The following is a 15875-nucleotide window of genomic DNA, read 5'->3' on the forward strand; positions in this document are numbered from 1 at the left end:
CCGAAGTAGAATGCAAGAAAATGATTTGAATATTTAGTTGTTTCCATGGTACATATTTTAGGATCGGAATTAAAATACGTCATCGTGGGTCAAATTTGTATGACGTCATGTCGACAACAACAGAAATCTCTCTCTCCCACTCTACTCTCTCCTGGACTCTCTCCAGAGCCCTCAGCTCCATCTCATTCTCTTCTTTTTGCTCTTGCAGATTCTGTAGGCAGTGAAATACTGTTCGAGCTCCCTCAGCTCAGAGGCCCTGTCCTCCTCAGCTATGTCTCCACCTGCCAAGCACCTTCTGAGTTTAGATAAGGCTGCATCCATGTCGGTTTGGAGGCCATTGCTGGTGAACAAGTCCCTTCTGCTCAGACAAGGAGTGAGTGTTTAAAGTTGATAACATAGATTGATAATCTAGATTAATATCCATTACGAGTTTTAGTATGCATAAATCTAGATCAGGGGTTTTCAACTGGTTTTGTCCCAGGGACCACCATTCTGACTAGAAAGGAATTTGCGGCCCACTGATGTGCCTGCGCGCGTGCATGTTTGTAACCGCCGCCGCCGCCATGCCCCCTCCCCCCGCACACATATTCTGCCTATAACGCCTAAATATGTGGAATTATCAGGGTAGATCACTAACCGCCGCCGCCACGCCCCCTCCCCCCGTGCACATATTCAGTCTGTAGCACTTGTCAGTGTAATTTCTTCGCTGAATATGGGTCTACATCAGTATATTTCAGGCAACGCGACTTGGCTATTCAGATTAACATATTTTTCTTATTTTAGATATTTAATCTGGAAATGAGTGGAAATATCAAAGCGAATTAATAAAAATAAAAAAAGGTAATGGTGAACTGATCAACATAGGCTCATGTCGCGGACCCCCTGCAATGCCGTCGCGGACCCCCGGTTGAAAACCCCTGATCTAGATAGTCTGCACGGTATCTTATGGTATTCCAATGATACATTTCTTTTCTGTAAAGAAAGATTTTTTGTGGAATAATTCTCTTCAATTAAATATTTGAACCGCATTTACGAGGGAAAAATGCTGGGTCAAAGGAAAAATATTAGGTTTTATCTAGGGCTTAGTCCCCCCAAAAGTGGGAACCTAAATTCGCTCCTGTGTAACAGCCCTGCTCATGCCCGTAACCACCTATGAGGTTTTCCAGTTGTAAAATACAATTTGAAGTTAACAGCAAATTGTGCCGATCGCTTTCCAGAGTGGAATCAAAGTAATTTGTCGAATGTTTGGTTATTTCTAGGGTATTTTAAAGTAGAATTTTAAATATGTCATCCTCCTCATAGAACATTTGATATGTCAAGGCCTATCGCACATAGGCCACCGCGATGTGGTTCTTTGGGATGAAATACCACAGTATACTACAGAGTTATGACACTGTTATCAAGCTGTTCATTTAATTTGATAATACAAGACACTCACAAACACTCATGCTTGAGATAATGTACATTATACGCTTTTCAACATTCATCAAAAAGCCATTGCTTTTACTAATTGCAAAATTACTAATAAAAAAAAGAAAGGCTACTCCAGTCACTCCACAACAAAGTATCTGTTAAGTATTGACTTGGAGTATGTAGTACCCTCATCCCTGTCATTCAGCTGCACATTGTCAAGCAGATTGCTCCATCTAGAGGTGAAGCCCTGTTGAAGTATCTCCAGTGTTGGTTGATACCCAAAGAAGGATCACCAAGACACTATTTCCTACTCCAAAACAAAGCATGGAAAGCCCTCCAAGAGACAGTGAAGAATATTCTTCTGCTGAAAAAGTGGCACTGGGAGCCTTAAAACTCAGCACCGGCAGAATATTCACCATCCTACAACGAGCCAGCAGCCTGTCAGCACCCTGGACAGCCGCCAAAAATACAGCCCTCAGCACCAGCCGTGGAAAGCTCCTGCGGTCACTCACAACTACTGTTTGCAGGATCTGATGTGAACATTTTGAGAAGATAGCAGATCATAATGGGCAAGCAATACTGTTAAAAATGCAAAACCTTTCTTTCAGTGTTGCTTGACTTCAGATCTTGTGTGGAAAGGGCTGAACTTTCAAAAGCTGAAAATAATAAATGTACTGTTTTTTTCTTCTAGAAGAAAGTTGATTGATTGATTCATTAAGATCTGGCAATTTATTGGAAACATTTGTAATTGTGACTAAGGTAGTTTTTTGTTAAAACAGCAAGCCTTATCTAACAAAACAAACAGAAGCATCTGCAGCTATTGGCCAGTGAATTACAGGGATGTACTGTTTAAAATGAAAGTACCAATAAGACTACTCTACTATACAGAAAGGCTGATGATTGGACCCCCAACAACTAGACCTCAAAGTGGTTCCTTCTCACTCAGAGAAAAGCAGTTGTGGTGCAGAGGTTATTAATGACAGTTTTTGGGTTTACAAATCAACTTATTTCTAAGTCTGGAGTGTGTTTTTATCGTTTCACCACGCCTATTCTAACCATTCAACTAGACAGCTCACACTTTTGATGATAACACATTTTCTTTACAACTTTAAAAATGTATTATTCCTCAATTAAATACAATGTACAACTCATGTTGTGCAATCCATTTGTGATTGCCATAGTAGCACATCTTAACCCAGCCCTTAAGTAAAGTAAAACATATTTCCTGTCACGTCATTTGTCAAAGTTGGTTTCATGATCTGTGATAACACTGTAGTACTGTTATACACTATAGTACGCAGGGAATTACTATAAATTACAATAGAATTATGGGAAAATGTACATTTTGGTTTAATACTGTGATTAACCTCTAGCAGTTACCTTGTCCACAACATATATTTTTACCAGCATATATATGATTTTGTTTTTGCTGTCCCCTGCTCTACCAACTGAGCTACAGGCATTTACACAAGCAAACAGGTAAACAACTATACACTTTTAGTACCAACTTTAGATGAGTTCTGTGACATCCATTTATTTCAATTTCACACAAATTGTGTGACACAGTGCAGGTCATGGACCTCTGAGTCATAGTTGTAGATGAGATCAGCCTGGAATTTCACCCCAAATAGCATCATGCCTCAGTTGGTTTGGCAGTGGAGTCGCTGACTGAATTCCAGCCTTTTTGTGTGCTGAATGGGATAACTGTGCCGCCGCTGGCCTCCGAGCCACAGAGAAACCCAAGGACACACGGCGTAGTGGGCCGACACATAACACCGCAGTCAGATGGTGCTCCACCGAGGCAGCGGAGCTCGACCGGATCAGGCTAACGTCTGCTGCCATGACAGGCCTTTCAGACCCGCACGGATCAGGTTACAGGACTGGGTATCAGGTCCTGCTGTGGCCTGCCCTGGAAGACATTGCTATAGGTGTCCTTCTGAAAGGCTTGGTTGCAGGCTCATGCATATTCATTATCGTAACTCAGCTGCTACACAATTTTGATAGGAATAGGAAAATCCCCAGGGTGAGGATCACTCATGTAGTGACCACATAGTTATAGTTAGTCTCATTTATGTCGTTTAACAGGTCATTTATAGTTAGTCTCATTTATGTCAGTTAACAGGTCATTTATAGTTAGTCTCATTTGTGTCAGTCAACAGGTGAAATACAGTGTATGTACGTGCATGTCAAGTAGTGCGCGTATGCAACATGTTTGTTTCAAAATAAGACTATGACAAAAAAATGCACCTCTGGAGATCATATTGGCTCATGCCTTTGTGAACAACAACCCCAGCTATACGAGGTGCTATGCAAATAAAGCTGGATTGAATTGACTCATTACTTACATGAAGAGAGGGGGATTGTATAGCTGTTAGGATTGGGTGTTCGGTGTGAGCTGGAGAGATGAGAACATAAGAATCTCTCCTGGCGTTGATTTTAACCACACATGGAGCTGTGGGGTTACAGGGAGGGCCTGGCGACAGCCGTGAGGTGCCGACGGTGTCCACGCCAGGAAGTGGAGCAGCTGAAAGACACATCCCGGGTCACAGCTCACCAGGGGAATCAGCTGGGTGATTAAAGAGAAATCTCTCAGCTGATCGGCCATGTAAGGATACAAGATCCAGCTCATATAAGGAGGATCATCGAAGTCATGGGTTTAATCTCAAGCGAGTCCTGATAAAATGAATGCCTTGTCTGCATTAAATTCATTCTACTAAATGAGTTGAATTTGGTGGCAGAATCCGCCTGAAGTTATGAAACTGTTCTCTATTTAAGCAGACCTTTTCTTTATTGAAAGGATTGAAAATGGAGCCAGTGACCAGTAAGAACAGCCAGTGATGAGCAATGAACTTATGCCAGTATACAGGTCATGCAATCTGACATACCGGCTGAAACACTGCATTGCTATTTAAAAATGTTAAATTAAAACAATTTAAAATGTTCTTGTTGTTTACCTCAATACCTTTTAGTATGAGAAATGCCAGATGTTTAAAACCATTTTTTTTTTTTCAAACCAAATGTTGGCATTACGTTTAAATGCTTGGCCTCACTATAAAAAATGACAGCCTATTTCTTGCCAGTGGGAACAATACTGGCACGATAATGAGGATGACACATGTGATACCCAGGCTGTGTGTAAATAATTGAGCGGTGTGTTTCATCGGATACAGGCAACTCTAGACCTGAACGTATAGCTTACAAACCCGTGTGCCAATGATGACATGCTGAGTTGTGTTGTGGTTAGTTAAATTTGAGGGCAATAACATTTGAATTTGACTATATTGAAACACAATGTGACAGAATTTCTTCACTTGAACCTAGTAACTATATGCCTGTCTGAGATTGTTCAGGGCAACGACCAAGAGTGACCAGGTGTGATCCAACCTGCTGTGGTTCAACAAGACACACAATACATGCTTTCCACCAACCAATCTTTTCCACCTACAACCACAAACAGGTAACACGTACACGCAGTTTAAGTGGGCTCATTCCAGGTCATTCAGAAAGAGGCTAACGCCCCCTGTTCCAGTGAGCCAAATGGCTTAGCTTATCAGAAGAGAGCGTGACCCCATTTTTAGATAGTAAATGAGGCCAATGCCACTGTGATTCCCACTAAAACTCAACAGCACATGAACATGCTTTATAAAATGACCCTGGAAAGTAGTGATGAGAGAACCCACACAGATTCCGACATCAAAGTTACAGTAAGTTGTTTTTAGAAGCATATCTTTATGGGTTGCCAAAGGCCTCCCTTAATACAGGCTGTTGAAACAAATTCAGCAGCATTACTGAAATATCCTCCTCTCAGTTTCAGACTTTGTCCAATGATAAACTGAAACGCTTATGGTAAGGGATTGGGCCTCTAGGGTGTCAATCAAACCTGGGCGGTAAGGTGAAAGATGGAGAGGGCGGGAGGGGAGGAGTGGACATATTTGTTTTATGCCGAGCATTAGCTGAATTAGTAAAACTGGAGTCCAGTATATGATCATAATATCCTAATGTCTAAACTCTGCAAATATCCGTAATCATTTCAGAATTGAGTCACATCAGTGCAATCACAATCATTTAAAATAGGTTTCATGCAGTGTGTTATATATTGGCTGGCCTCTATGGTGCCTCTATTTCAAAGTGTTTTTTAAACCTTCTGAAATGAGAAAGAAATGCATTCAGAATGAGTAAAACTTGTGCATTCATATGCTTCAATAGATTACACATACAGAATTCAATACAAGTGTGTCTACTATTTACACAACAGGTTTTAAGTCTAGTTTGATATCCTGCTAGAACATTTTCAGAAGTACAGCCTCTGATGACGTCTCTAAACAGGATCTAGTTCTGGTTACCGAGGTCTCAGGTTTAAACCTCATGCACAATTCATCAGCATATCACATCTCTCCTGTCCAACGGTCGTCCTGCTCCAAACCACTTCTTTTTGGGCTACTTTACTTTTGTGGCCTTTGGCTTTCTTTTGTGGATTGTTAAGAAAAGAGCATGTAGCAAGACTGTTTTTCAAGGACGACTTAAAGATTTGCAGTCAGTTTCGGAGTGCTGGAACCAGTTGCAGGGAGTCCTAAGGAGCCCAGAGCTGGGATATTTGTATGGTGAGTTGAGGCTTCTTCTAATCTGCTATGGGAGCTGTGGAGAGATCGTTTGTTTTAAGCTCTGAGCACCACTGTTGAGGTTCTGACTGTATACAATCCAAGGGTTCAGTGGCATATTAGGAGTCTAAGATTCAAATGCTACCAGCATAAACTGGGAACAGATTTATTACACTGGCAAAAGTTAATGTTGTTATATGAAGTATAATGTGAATGAATTGGTCCTGTAGATCCTCATAACAACAGTCTGCTCTTGAGAAATGCTGTAATACATTCAGGAAATATTGTGCAGATAGCCTTTTCAATACAGGAAAAAAGGGACATTTTAACTGTGGATGAGAATCCTGGTTTACTTGAGGTGACTGATCAGGGAGAGGATTGAGGTTCCCATTGCTCAAGGTGTTTGAAGTGGTTGGAGCTGAACGATGCCTTATAGACACTTTACTTTTCTTGAATTTGATTTCCCTTGTTAGTTGAAGTGAAATGAGTATTTATATCACCTTTAAAAATGGCTTTCTCAAATTCATGCTGCTTTCTGATCCTACATCATGTTAGTGGTTAAATGTGTGTAAGGTGTGTAAGTGATAAGGGGTCTTTGCAAGCCGCAACGTATTCTTGATGACGATCTTTTTTTTCTTAACATGTTTAAGAATATTTATACAATGATTAGGCAAAATGTTGTTTTAACTCAGATACAACCTTCATTTTTTGAGATAATTTTTTTTCTCACCAAGCCTGTGGAACAGATACACTCCTACTGATAGATTAAGGTCACCCACTTGAATTATTAAGATCCCTTCTGATGCCAAATGATTAAGGGATAAGTGCAGCCATGCCATACCCATTACACAAAACACCTGAAAGCATTATTTATTTACCGTATGTGTCATTTATGGTTTTTTTTTTACGTCTCATTAAAATGTTAGGTTATCTCACCCTATTTCAATAAGAAGCACCAATTTGATAAAACAAGAGTCAACATTTTGCTGCATGATGTATGAGGGCCTGTAATTTGACACCTGTCAAAATATTTCCTATACAATCTGTGGATTACTAGAGATCCCCAGTATGTGCTGTTGGTCTACAGAAGCACCTTTACCCTTTAAAACTGCTTGATGAAATATAAAGTGACCTCTTTAACCATTCTACCATATCAAAAACTTTTTTTTTGGTTGCTGTGTCATAGAATAGAGGATGCTGGTTTGGAACAAAACGATTCTATCATCAGTTGCTCATTGTTCTTAGTGATTAGTAATGCAAATATGTATCTTGTAAATGTATGCGAAGATGTATCTTGTATCTGCAAATCTATAAGAGATAAAAAGGAGTCCTCTTTATGTAAGGATTTAATTTTTCAATTTCATGCAACACAGCATTATGACCTTTAATGTTTCTGAGACAGTGTAATTGTGCTACAGACTTGTATTGGACCTCCTCACATGATACTGCATCAGTGTTATGGGAATGGATGCCTTACTCATGGCCTTTAATAGACCAGACAGAAGAGACAAACACAGAGTGTCAGAGTAGAACATCTTGCTTTGATCTGAGCGTCTCCTCTGTCCCACTGTCTTACCTGTGCCTCCAGAGGTGAAACCAAAGTCCTGGCAGCCATGAAGAAAGGAAAGTCAAAGGCGCCCAAAGACAAAGGTCAAAGTCATGGTGAGTGTCACAGAAGAGAATTAGGCCTGATATCCAGTATGAGGAGCTGGAAATTGACACATAGAAATATCCTCATGATCAACACAATATTTTCAGTGACATGTACATGACTGTGGTGTGTGGGATGTTTTGTTTACTTTAAATATGCTTTGTAATTGATATACTTCAGCAGTGGTCTAACACCCATGGTTCTATATGTGAGACTGTCTGGGTCTTCACTATTCTACATTTCTGTAATATAACATTTCACATCTTGGTAATGTCACAAGCAATATCCTTAACTCTGTTCCCTGTAATTCCCAGATGAGCCAGCTGTTCTTGAGACAGAGGACCTGGACCGCAGGTTTGCAGGAGGCCGAGACCCTGACACCATCTCCCTGGCCTCTGTTACCGCGGTAACCACCAATGTATCTAATAAGAGGTGAGATGACCATGAACATTCAATTCTGTCACTGAAAGAAGTTTAGTGTCAAGCTCAGTATTCTATTACCAACACATGGGTAAAAAGTAACTTTGGTTTGCACACAATCATACAGGTCTAAGCCTGACATAAAAATGGAGCCTGGTGCTGGAAGACCGATGGACTTCCAAGTAAGTTTGCAGTAATCCCAGCTGAAATGCAACTCAACTTACTCCCAGTTAGTACCAGGCCGCATGCCTACACTTTGGATACAGAACTTTGCACTGCCACAGCGCCCTCTGCTGGAAATACAAACACAAAGGTCATGTTAGAGAATTCTTCACTGATGGTGATTCAGTGTGCAAGCTGTCTATTTCATGTGCACTGAACGGGTGTCATTTCCAGGAATTGTCTTTTTCTCCAGTGATATAAAATACTTTCTGTGTTTTTACAGGTGAGTGTTACAGTCATTGAGGCCAGGCAGTTGGTAGGCCTTAATATGGACCCTGTTGTCTGCGTGGAGATTGGAGATGACAAGAAATACACATCAATGAAGGAGTCAACCAACTGCCCATATTACAATGAGGTGACCGTGACATGAACAATCCTGATCGAATGGAAAATACATTTATTTTTTAACATGTAATGTGGACAGTTTTGAAATGAAAGAAAGTTTACAACGGTCACTCAATAACCATAATTCTCCTTTTCCATTTCTTATTAGTACTTTGTCTTCGACTTCCATGTCCCTCCTGATCTGATGTTTGATAAGATCCTGAAGGTTTCGGTGAGTCTTACTATTGACCATTGACTCTGTGGGTAATATGTTATCCTGTTTATCTTTTCATAAGGCAAACATCATTTCTTCCCTCAGGTCATTCACTCTAAGAACCTTCTGAGAAGTGGCACACTAGTTGGGACTTTCAAAATGGATGTAGGCACAGTGTACTCACAGCCTGGTAAGACTGAGTGTCACACACATTACTGTTGTGACCTCAAGCCGCAATCAATGATCTATAAGATTATTACTAAATGATATGGTTGTATTTCATACATTTTCAGAGCACAATTTTTACCACAAGTGGGCCATCTTGTTGGACCCTGAGGATATCACGGCTGGCTGCAAGGGTTATGTGAAGTGTGATGTCGCTGTGGTTGCAAAGGGCGATAACATCAAGACACCCCACAAGTCTACTGAAACAGATGAGGATGACATAGAGGGGTGAGGATGAGTACAGGACTGCATGCACACCCCAAACCCACATGCCCCAAAACACTGAATGACACACAGAGTGGGCTACCTGACCTGTGCATGCTCATGCAAAATAATAGGTGAAACAGAGCAATAGTGGGGACTACAGTAGGGGCGATAGCAAACTAAACTGTCTCTACCAGCTGACATGAACATGCAGACAGCAAACACATTTTTATTTGTTTCCTTCGTTTTCAGGAACCTTCTGCTGCCTGAGGGTGTGCCCATGGAGAGGCAGTGGGCGCGGTATTATGTGAAAATCTACAGGGCCGAGGGTCTGCCCAAGATGAACGCCAGCCTTATGGCCAATGTGAAAAAGGCTATCATTGGAGAAAACAAAGACCTCTTGGATCCATATGTTCAAGTCTTGTTTGCTGGCCAGAAGGTATAACTGTTCATTTTAATACCACAGTAAGATAATTGTGTCATATATAGACTGGCATTTACCAAATGCTGAATCAGAACTTGTAAAGGTGTTTGATTGATTTGTAAAGATTGTTGAGATTGTGAAAAATGATGAAGCGTATAATGTTGACATGGTAGCAAGGCTAATGCATGTTTGAAAAAAAAAATAATAATAATTCTGAGATGTGGACATGGTGTTATGACACTTTGTTGATCATTTCAGGGCAAGACCACAGTGCAGAAAAGCAACTATGAGCCCATATGGAATGAACAAGTCGTCTTCACAGAAATGTTCCCCCCTCTATGCAAGAGAATGAAAGTCCAGATCCGTGACTCAGACAAAGTGAATGATGTGGCAATAGGAACACACTTCATTGACCTTAGAAACATTGCTAATGATGGCGACAAAGGTGAGAATGCTGTTGATTCTGTTTACAGCTGGAAGCAACGTTAATACAATATGTTAGCTGCTGTAAAGTTGAAATCAAACAAGCGCTTTGTAGATATATGTTAATTATGGATCATGAGAAATATGTGATTTACTACAAGTAAAACCCTGAAAATGTGCTAAAAGAATGACTAAGAGAAGGATTGCCTGTAGGACCGATTCGGGCCTAGTGTGTATGGAGTGTGATCTGCTGCCTGGGTTGGATCTGTTTCCATGAATCTCTTGTGCATCCAGGCTTCCTGCCCACGCTGGGCCCTGCCTGGGTGAACATGTATGGCTCCACAAGGAACTTCTCCCTGATGGATGAGTACCAGGACCTGAATGAGGGCCTGGGAGAGGGAGTCTCATTCAGGGCCCGTCTCCTAATCAGCCTGGCCGTGGAAATCCTGGACACGGGCTCACCAGACATTGTGACCTCCACAGAGGTGCAGGTGGAGGGAGTACCCAAAATTGCTGAGGTGCGTCTCCTCTCCTTTACACCTTTCTCTAAACAGCTAGAGACAGCAGATGGATGAAATACAGTCATCATGTTGCTGTAAGAGTGAATTATTGATCACATTTACTTCAAAGTAATTCATGCAGTATTCATGTGATGCTGGGAATAGCAGTCTTTTGTCTGCAGGTGAATTAGACATGCACAGGTGATTTGGGAGCTTAGTGCGAGGTGGAATTTATAATCCTCATTCAGAACTCTGTGGTGTGAGGTAATGATAAATAGGAAATAAGATAAAACAGCATATTATAAAACAACAATACATATGATTTAACCTTTAAATGGATATTTTTGTAGTTTGCACGTGTGCAGGCTATAACATCCTCAAAAAATTAATTTCGATCTCATACATTAATGGGGAGGTAACACAAATGTGTCGTTCCAATTAGCCCCCAGGCATTTTACTCAGCAGTCCCTTGGTCGACTAGGTTGCAAAAAAATGTAAGAGCAACTTTTAATTCCCAATATCCCCGAAATATGTCAGTTACCAAGTTAGCTAGCTTCTATCAGTTTTAACAGTGCTCTTGTTGGTATTTACAGGGCTAACAACTGCTGCAGCTCGCTAGTTTAAGACACAAACTCCTCAATTACATTTTAATGAACTGAATCAGAGTATAAGGGCTTTCACTGAATTAAATTAGCATTGTGAAAGTTCAAGCCTAAACCTGTGTTAATGTGTTTTTCATACAAGTTTATACAATGTAGATATCGATATGGAATTTGTTTTCTCCTTTAGAATGCCACCGGAAAGGTCGAAGAATTCTTACTGTTTGGGTCTTTCCTTGAAGCCACCATGCTTGACAGGAAGATTGGTGATAAGCCGATCAATTTTGAGGTCACCATAGGTCAGAATACCCATGCCTTTTATTACTTTTTTACACGTTGAAAAATGTATGACTGAAGATCTGCTCACAAAATATAATTTTCAACAGGTTACTATGGCAATGAGTTAGATGGGGTGATCAAACCCAAGTCACGGAATAAGAAGAAAAGAGGTGGGGACAGTGATGAAGAGGAGACTGACCTGATCCAGGGCTCCAGTGATGAAGAGATGGAGGATAATGGAGACTTAGTGTCTGTAGCAACCACACCACCCATGAAACCCCTCATCACTGATCGGTGAGATCAATCATCAAGTTGAGGGGCCTGTAAAGACATATTTTACACATCAGATACTTGACTGTTGACTTGACTGTGCACTGATACGTGACACATTGTATGGCATATGTGTAGGAACTACTTCCACCTGCCTTACTTTGAGAGGAAGCCCTGCATCTACATCAGGAGCTGGTGGCAGGATCAGAGGAGACGCCTATACAACTCCAACATCATTGACAACATAGCAGATAAACTGGTCAGTTATTCACCAGGAAGTCATTCTTGCTTTACTGAACTTGTAGAAAGGTTGAAAATGACATCAGAAGTGCACAGTATGATAATGAGTTATTTTCCTTTGGTTTAACAGGAAGAGGGACTGAATGATGTGCAGGAGGTGATAAAGACGGAGAAGGCGTATCCAGAACGCAGACTCAGAGGAGTCCTGGAGGAGCTCAGCATCGGCTGCAGGTTTGGACCAATCTAACTATCCCTGTGCACTCTACATTTACATTTAGTCATTTAGCAGACGCTTTTATCCCAAGCGACTTACATATGTGCGACTTATAATGTATACACATTTTACATTTTACATTTACACTGATGGCACACTGCACATCAGGAGCAATTAGGGGTTCAGTGTCTTGCTCAAGGACACTTCGACAGGGAATCGAATCGAACCTTCTGATTACTAAACGACTTCTCTACCATCTTCTCTACCATCATGGGGCACTCTGCACCAAACACAGATATGCCCATGCGCAATCAAGCACTCACTGACTGCTCTTCTAAAACATTAATTTACTAACTTTACTTAAGAACTCTATTATTAATAACACTATTATTCCGCAAGAAAAATACCTGGCATCTCCACATCATTCCTGACATGCCCTTATCTCACCGCCACAATTCCCCAATTTAGTATGTTCCTCAACCTGGCGAATAAGGACCAGAACCAGGCAGGGAAGACCAAGCTGGATCGGGAGCGACTGAAGTTCTGCATGAGGGAGTTGGTAAGAGCCCTGAATTAGCTTATAAGATTTATAGGATTTCCTTTGATTCTCAGTGTCGTCACAATAACCCCACTGTGGTACGCTCCGCTGCAGTAATTACACAGTAGTCAGTCTAAATCACCATACATACTGTACATAAACGATCAGTCCCTAACAAGCTCTTTACTCTCTCTCTCTCTCTCTCTCTCTCTCTCTCTCTTTCTCTCTTTCTGATGTCACATCACAGGAAACAATGGGTCAGCAAGCAAAGACTATTCGCTCACAGGTGAAGAAGAATACAGTAAAAGACAAGATAAAGCTGGTGCAGAACTTCTTGCAAAAGCTACGCTTCCTGGCAGTAGAGGTACATTATGCAACAATTTTCCACTTTCTGAAGCATGTTTTTATAGCAGCTGGTACTGCTATCATGTTCAAATTAGTTTTCATGGTATATGGTCATGTAAAGGATAGAAAAACAAACCTGTTGTTCCATTTGCAGTTCCACGATGCAGTTCTATGGTCTGGGTCGGACCATAATTAAATAATTAATATGGAAAAATAAAGTAAGATAAAGTATGAGGTATAAATTGATGTTTAAACTTTTGCATCGTATGTTCTCAGCCGCAACACAGTGTTCCAGACATTTATATCTGGATGCTGAGCAACAACAAGCGCATTGCCTATGCACAAGTTCCCTCCAAAGACATTCTTTACTCCCCGGTGGAAGAAGAGAAAGGGAAAGACTGTGCTAAAGTCAAGACCATCTTCCTCAAGGTGATTCTGCATATATTTTGACCTTGTAATCTAATGGGTCTGGGTCTTCGTTTCCAAGGTTCCCCATATAACACTATTAGACTATAAACCAGAAAACCCTACTTATTATTATATGAACTAATGTTTAGACTCTGGGCTCACAATCAGACATCTTTGCTTTTCTTGCTATCCTGCTCCAGCTGCCTGGTAAGAAGTCGTTTGGACCGGCCGGGTGGACGGTGCAGGCTAAGACTGAGATGTACCTGTGGCTGGGCCTGAGCCGCCAGCGCAGGGACTTTCTGAGCGGTTTACCCAATGGCTTTGAGGAGGCCAAAGTCTCAACAGGACCTGGCATGCAGGCTGCCCCGCCCATCAGCCTGATCTATACTAGTAAGCGTCCAGAACCACATCATGCACTGCACCCGAACCCCTACAGTATTTTATCCACATGCATAACATAACATAATCAGAACCACATCCACACATCCCCAACTTTCTCTAGTGTAATAGTATCACCCCCAAGGCACCAGAATCTTCTAGAAATAACACCTTACAGAGGCAGAGACACTAGCTGCAACATGGCTACTACATCCACAACAGCCACAGAATTAGAAATAGACCTTCTGTTCATAATATCTACATCATGACTTGAAATGATTCTGATTCCCCCCTTTTCTCCCCCCAGTGAAGCAGGTCTTCCAGCTGAGGGTGCATATGTACCAAGCTCGCAGCCTCTTTGCTGCAGACAGCAGTGGCCTCTCTGACCCCTTTGCCAGGGTTTTCTTCTCCACACACAGCCAGGTCACCGAGGTAAGTCATGCCTTCTCACTAAAGGCCCATGTGAGGGGTCATACAAATACATACACCTACATATGGACACAGATACCCTCAGAACAGAAGCCTCACACTCAGTGATCGGTGATCAGCACTGACTATGTGACTGCTCTCTGCAGGTCCTGAACGAGACGCTCTGTCCCACCTGGGACCAGCTGCTGGTGTTTGATAATGTGGAGCTCTACGGGGAAGCTTGTGAGCTGAGAGACGACCCACCAATCATTGTCATAGAGATCTATGATCAAGATGCTGTGGTATGTTGACATGAGTATTTGCATATTAATCACATCTGTTATTGCCTTGTTGCTTGCATACTTCTGACTTTCCTTAAGAAAATGATCCTAGCTCTGAATGGTGTTGTTGTTGAGTAGGGCAAGGCAGAGTTCATGGGTAGGACATTTGCTAAGCCCATCACTAAGATGTCAGATGAGTATTACGGACCCCCGCGCTTCCCACCCCAACTGGAGTACTACCAGATCTACAGAGGAAACTGCACCGCCGGAGAAATGCTGGCGGCCTTTGAACTCCTGCAGGTGACACTAATAGCACACACACATGCTCAGACACATAAACAAAAACACCCACAAAGACACATACATACAGCATTTGTAAGTTCTTATTGTAAAATGCACTTACACTACTTACCTAACATAACCTCTACTTAACAACTGCATTGACTGACAGCAGAAATATGAAATGGCTGACTGCTGGTGTGTGTCTTGTAGATTGGTCCTGGTGGGAAAACAGAGCTGCCTCCAATTGATGGGCCTACCGAGTTGGACCGTGGGCCCATCCTGCCTGTACCTATGGGCATACGTCCTGTCCTCAGCAAGTACCGCATCGAGGTGAGTGGCTGACGTGGTCACCTGACTGATGATAATTCAATCATTTAAGTCCATGTTTATGCATCCGTGACATGGCATATCATTAAGTCCACATATCACTATCAAAATTGGCACAGCCGAATTTGCAACTTTTGTGTTTTAGAAACTGAATCCACTTTTCTATGGAGTTTGCTCCTCTGCATGTGCCCCTGTCATATTAAAGGTCTTCTTGCCCTCAGGTGCTGTTCTGGGGCCTGCGCGATCTGAAGCGGGTGAACTTGGCCCAGGTGGACAGACCAAGAGTGGACATTGAGTGTGCTGGAAAAGGGGTACAATCTGCCCTCATCCAGAACTACAAGAAGAATCCAAACTTTGGCACCCTGGTCAAGTGGTTTGAAGTGGTAAGCTGTCAAAATGTGAGACTACACTAGCCACTCATAGAAGCATAGTGAAGTCAGTAGAGCATGCAGCATGCATTTGCCGCACAGCTCTTACACTCTTGTGTAGACCGGAAGCACAGAGAAAGAGAGGACTAGACATATTTACAAATACAGGTCTCAAAAGTAGGTATTGTTGCGTCTGAGCCACTTTGCAGTTGAACTTTTGACATACCAGAGTAACATTTACTCTCAGTTCTCGTATTCTCGTACTCGTATTCTCGTACTAGTAATCATTGGGTGAACACATTATGCGTTGGACAGGTTGT

General features: G+C 41.8%; 1 protein-coding gene across 1 annotated transcript in view; it reads left to right on the plus strand.

The window, feature by feature from the left end:
* Positions 1-1737: 1737 nt before the first annotated feature.
* The window catches only part of LOC105895720 (otoferlin-like), a 28733-nt gene continuing 14595 nt past the window's right edge, over positions 1738-15875 (plus strand). Inside the window, exons 1-24 of the mRNA XM_031580938.2 lie at positions 1738-1916; positions 7600-7673; positions 7977-8094; positions 8210-8264; positions 8528-8659; positions 8798-8860; positions 8948-9032; positions 9136-9295; positions 9524-9710; positions 9954-10140; positions 10413-10636; positions 11408-11516; positions 11604-11790; positions 11905-12025; positions 12137-12237; positions 12689-12779; positions 13006-13122; positions 13380-13532; positions 13712-13901; positions 14197-14321; positions 14465-14599; positions 14717-14878; positions 15071-15190; positions 15409-15570. Of these exons, the coding sequence (XP_031436798.1) occupies positions 1738-1916; positions 7600-7673; positions 7977-8094; positions 8210-8264; positions 8528-8659; positions 8798-8860; positions 8948-9032; positions 9136-9295; positions 9524-9710; positions 9954-10140; positions 10413-10636; positions 11408-11516; positions 11604-11790; positions 11905-12025; positions 12137-12237; positions 12689-12779; positions 13006-13122; positions 13380-13532; positions 13712-13901; positions 14197-14321; positions 14465-14599; positions 14717-14878; positions 15071-15190; positions 15409-15570 (3237 nt within the window). The remainder of the gene's footprint in view (positions 1917-7599; positions 7674-7976; positions 8095-8209; positions 8265-8527; positions 8660-8797; positions 8861-8947; positions 9033-9135; positions 9296-9523; positions 9711-9953; positions 10141-10412; positions 10637-11407; positions 11517-11603; positions 11791-11904; positions 12026-12136; positions 12238-12688; positions 12780-13005; positions 13123-13379; positions 13533-13711; positions 13902-14196; positions 14322-14464; positions 14600-14716; positions 14879-15070; positions 15191-15408; positions 15571-15875) is intronic.

The sequence above is a fragment of the Clupea harengus genome, chromosome 14, assembly GCF_900700415.2.
Source record: "Clupea harengus chromosome 14, Ch_v2.0.2, whole genome shotgun sequence".
Taxonomy (NCBI): Eukaryota; Metazoa; Chordata; class Actinopteri; order Clupeiformes; family Clupeidae; genus Clupea; species Clupea harengus.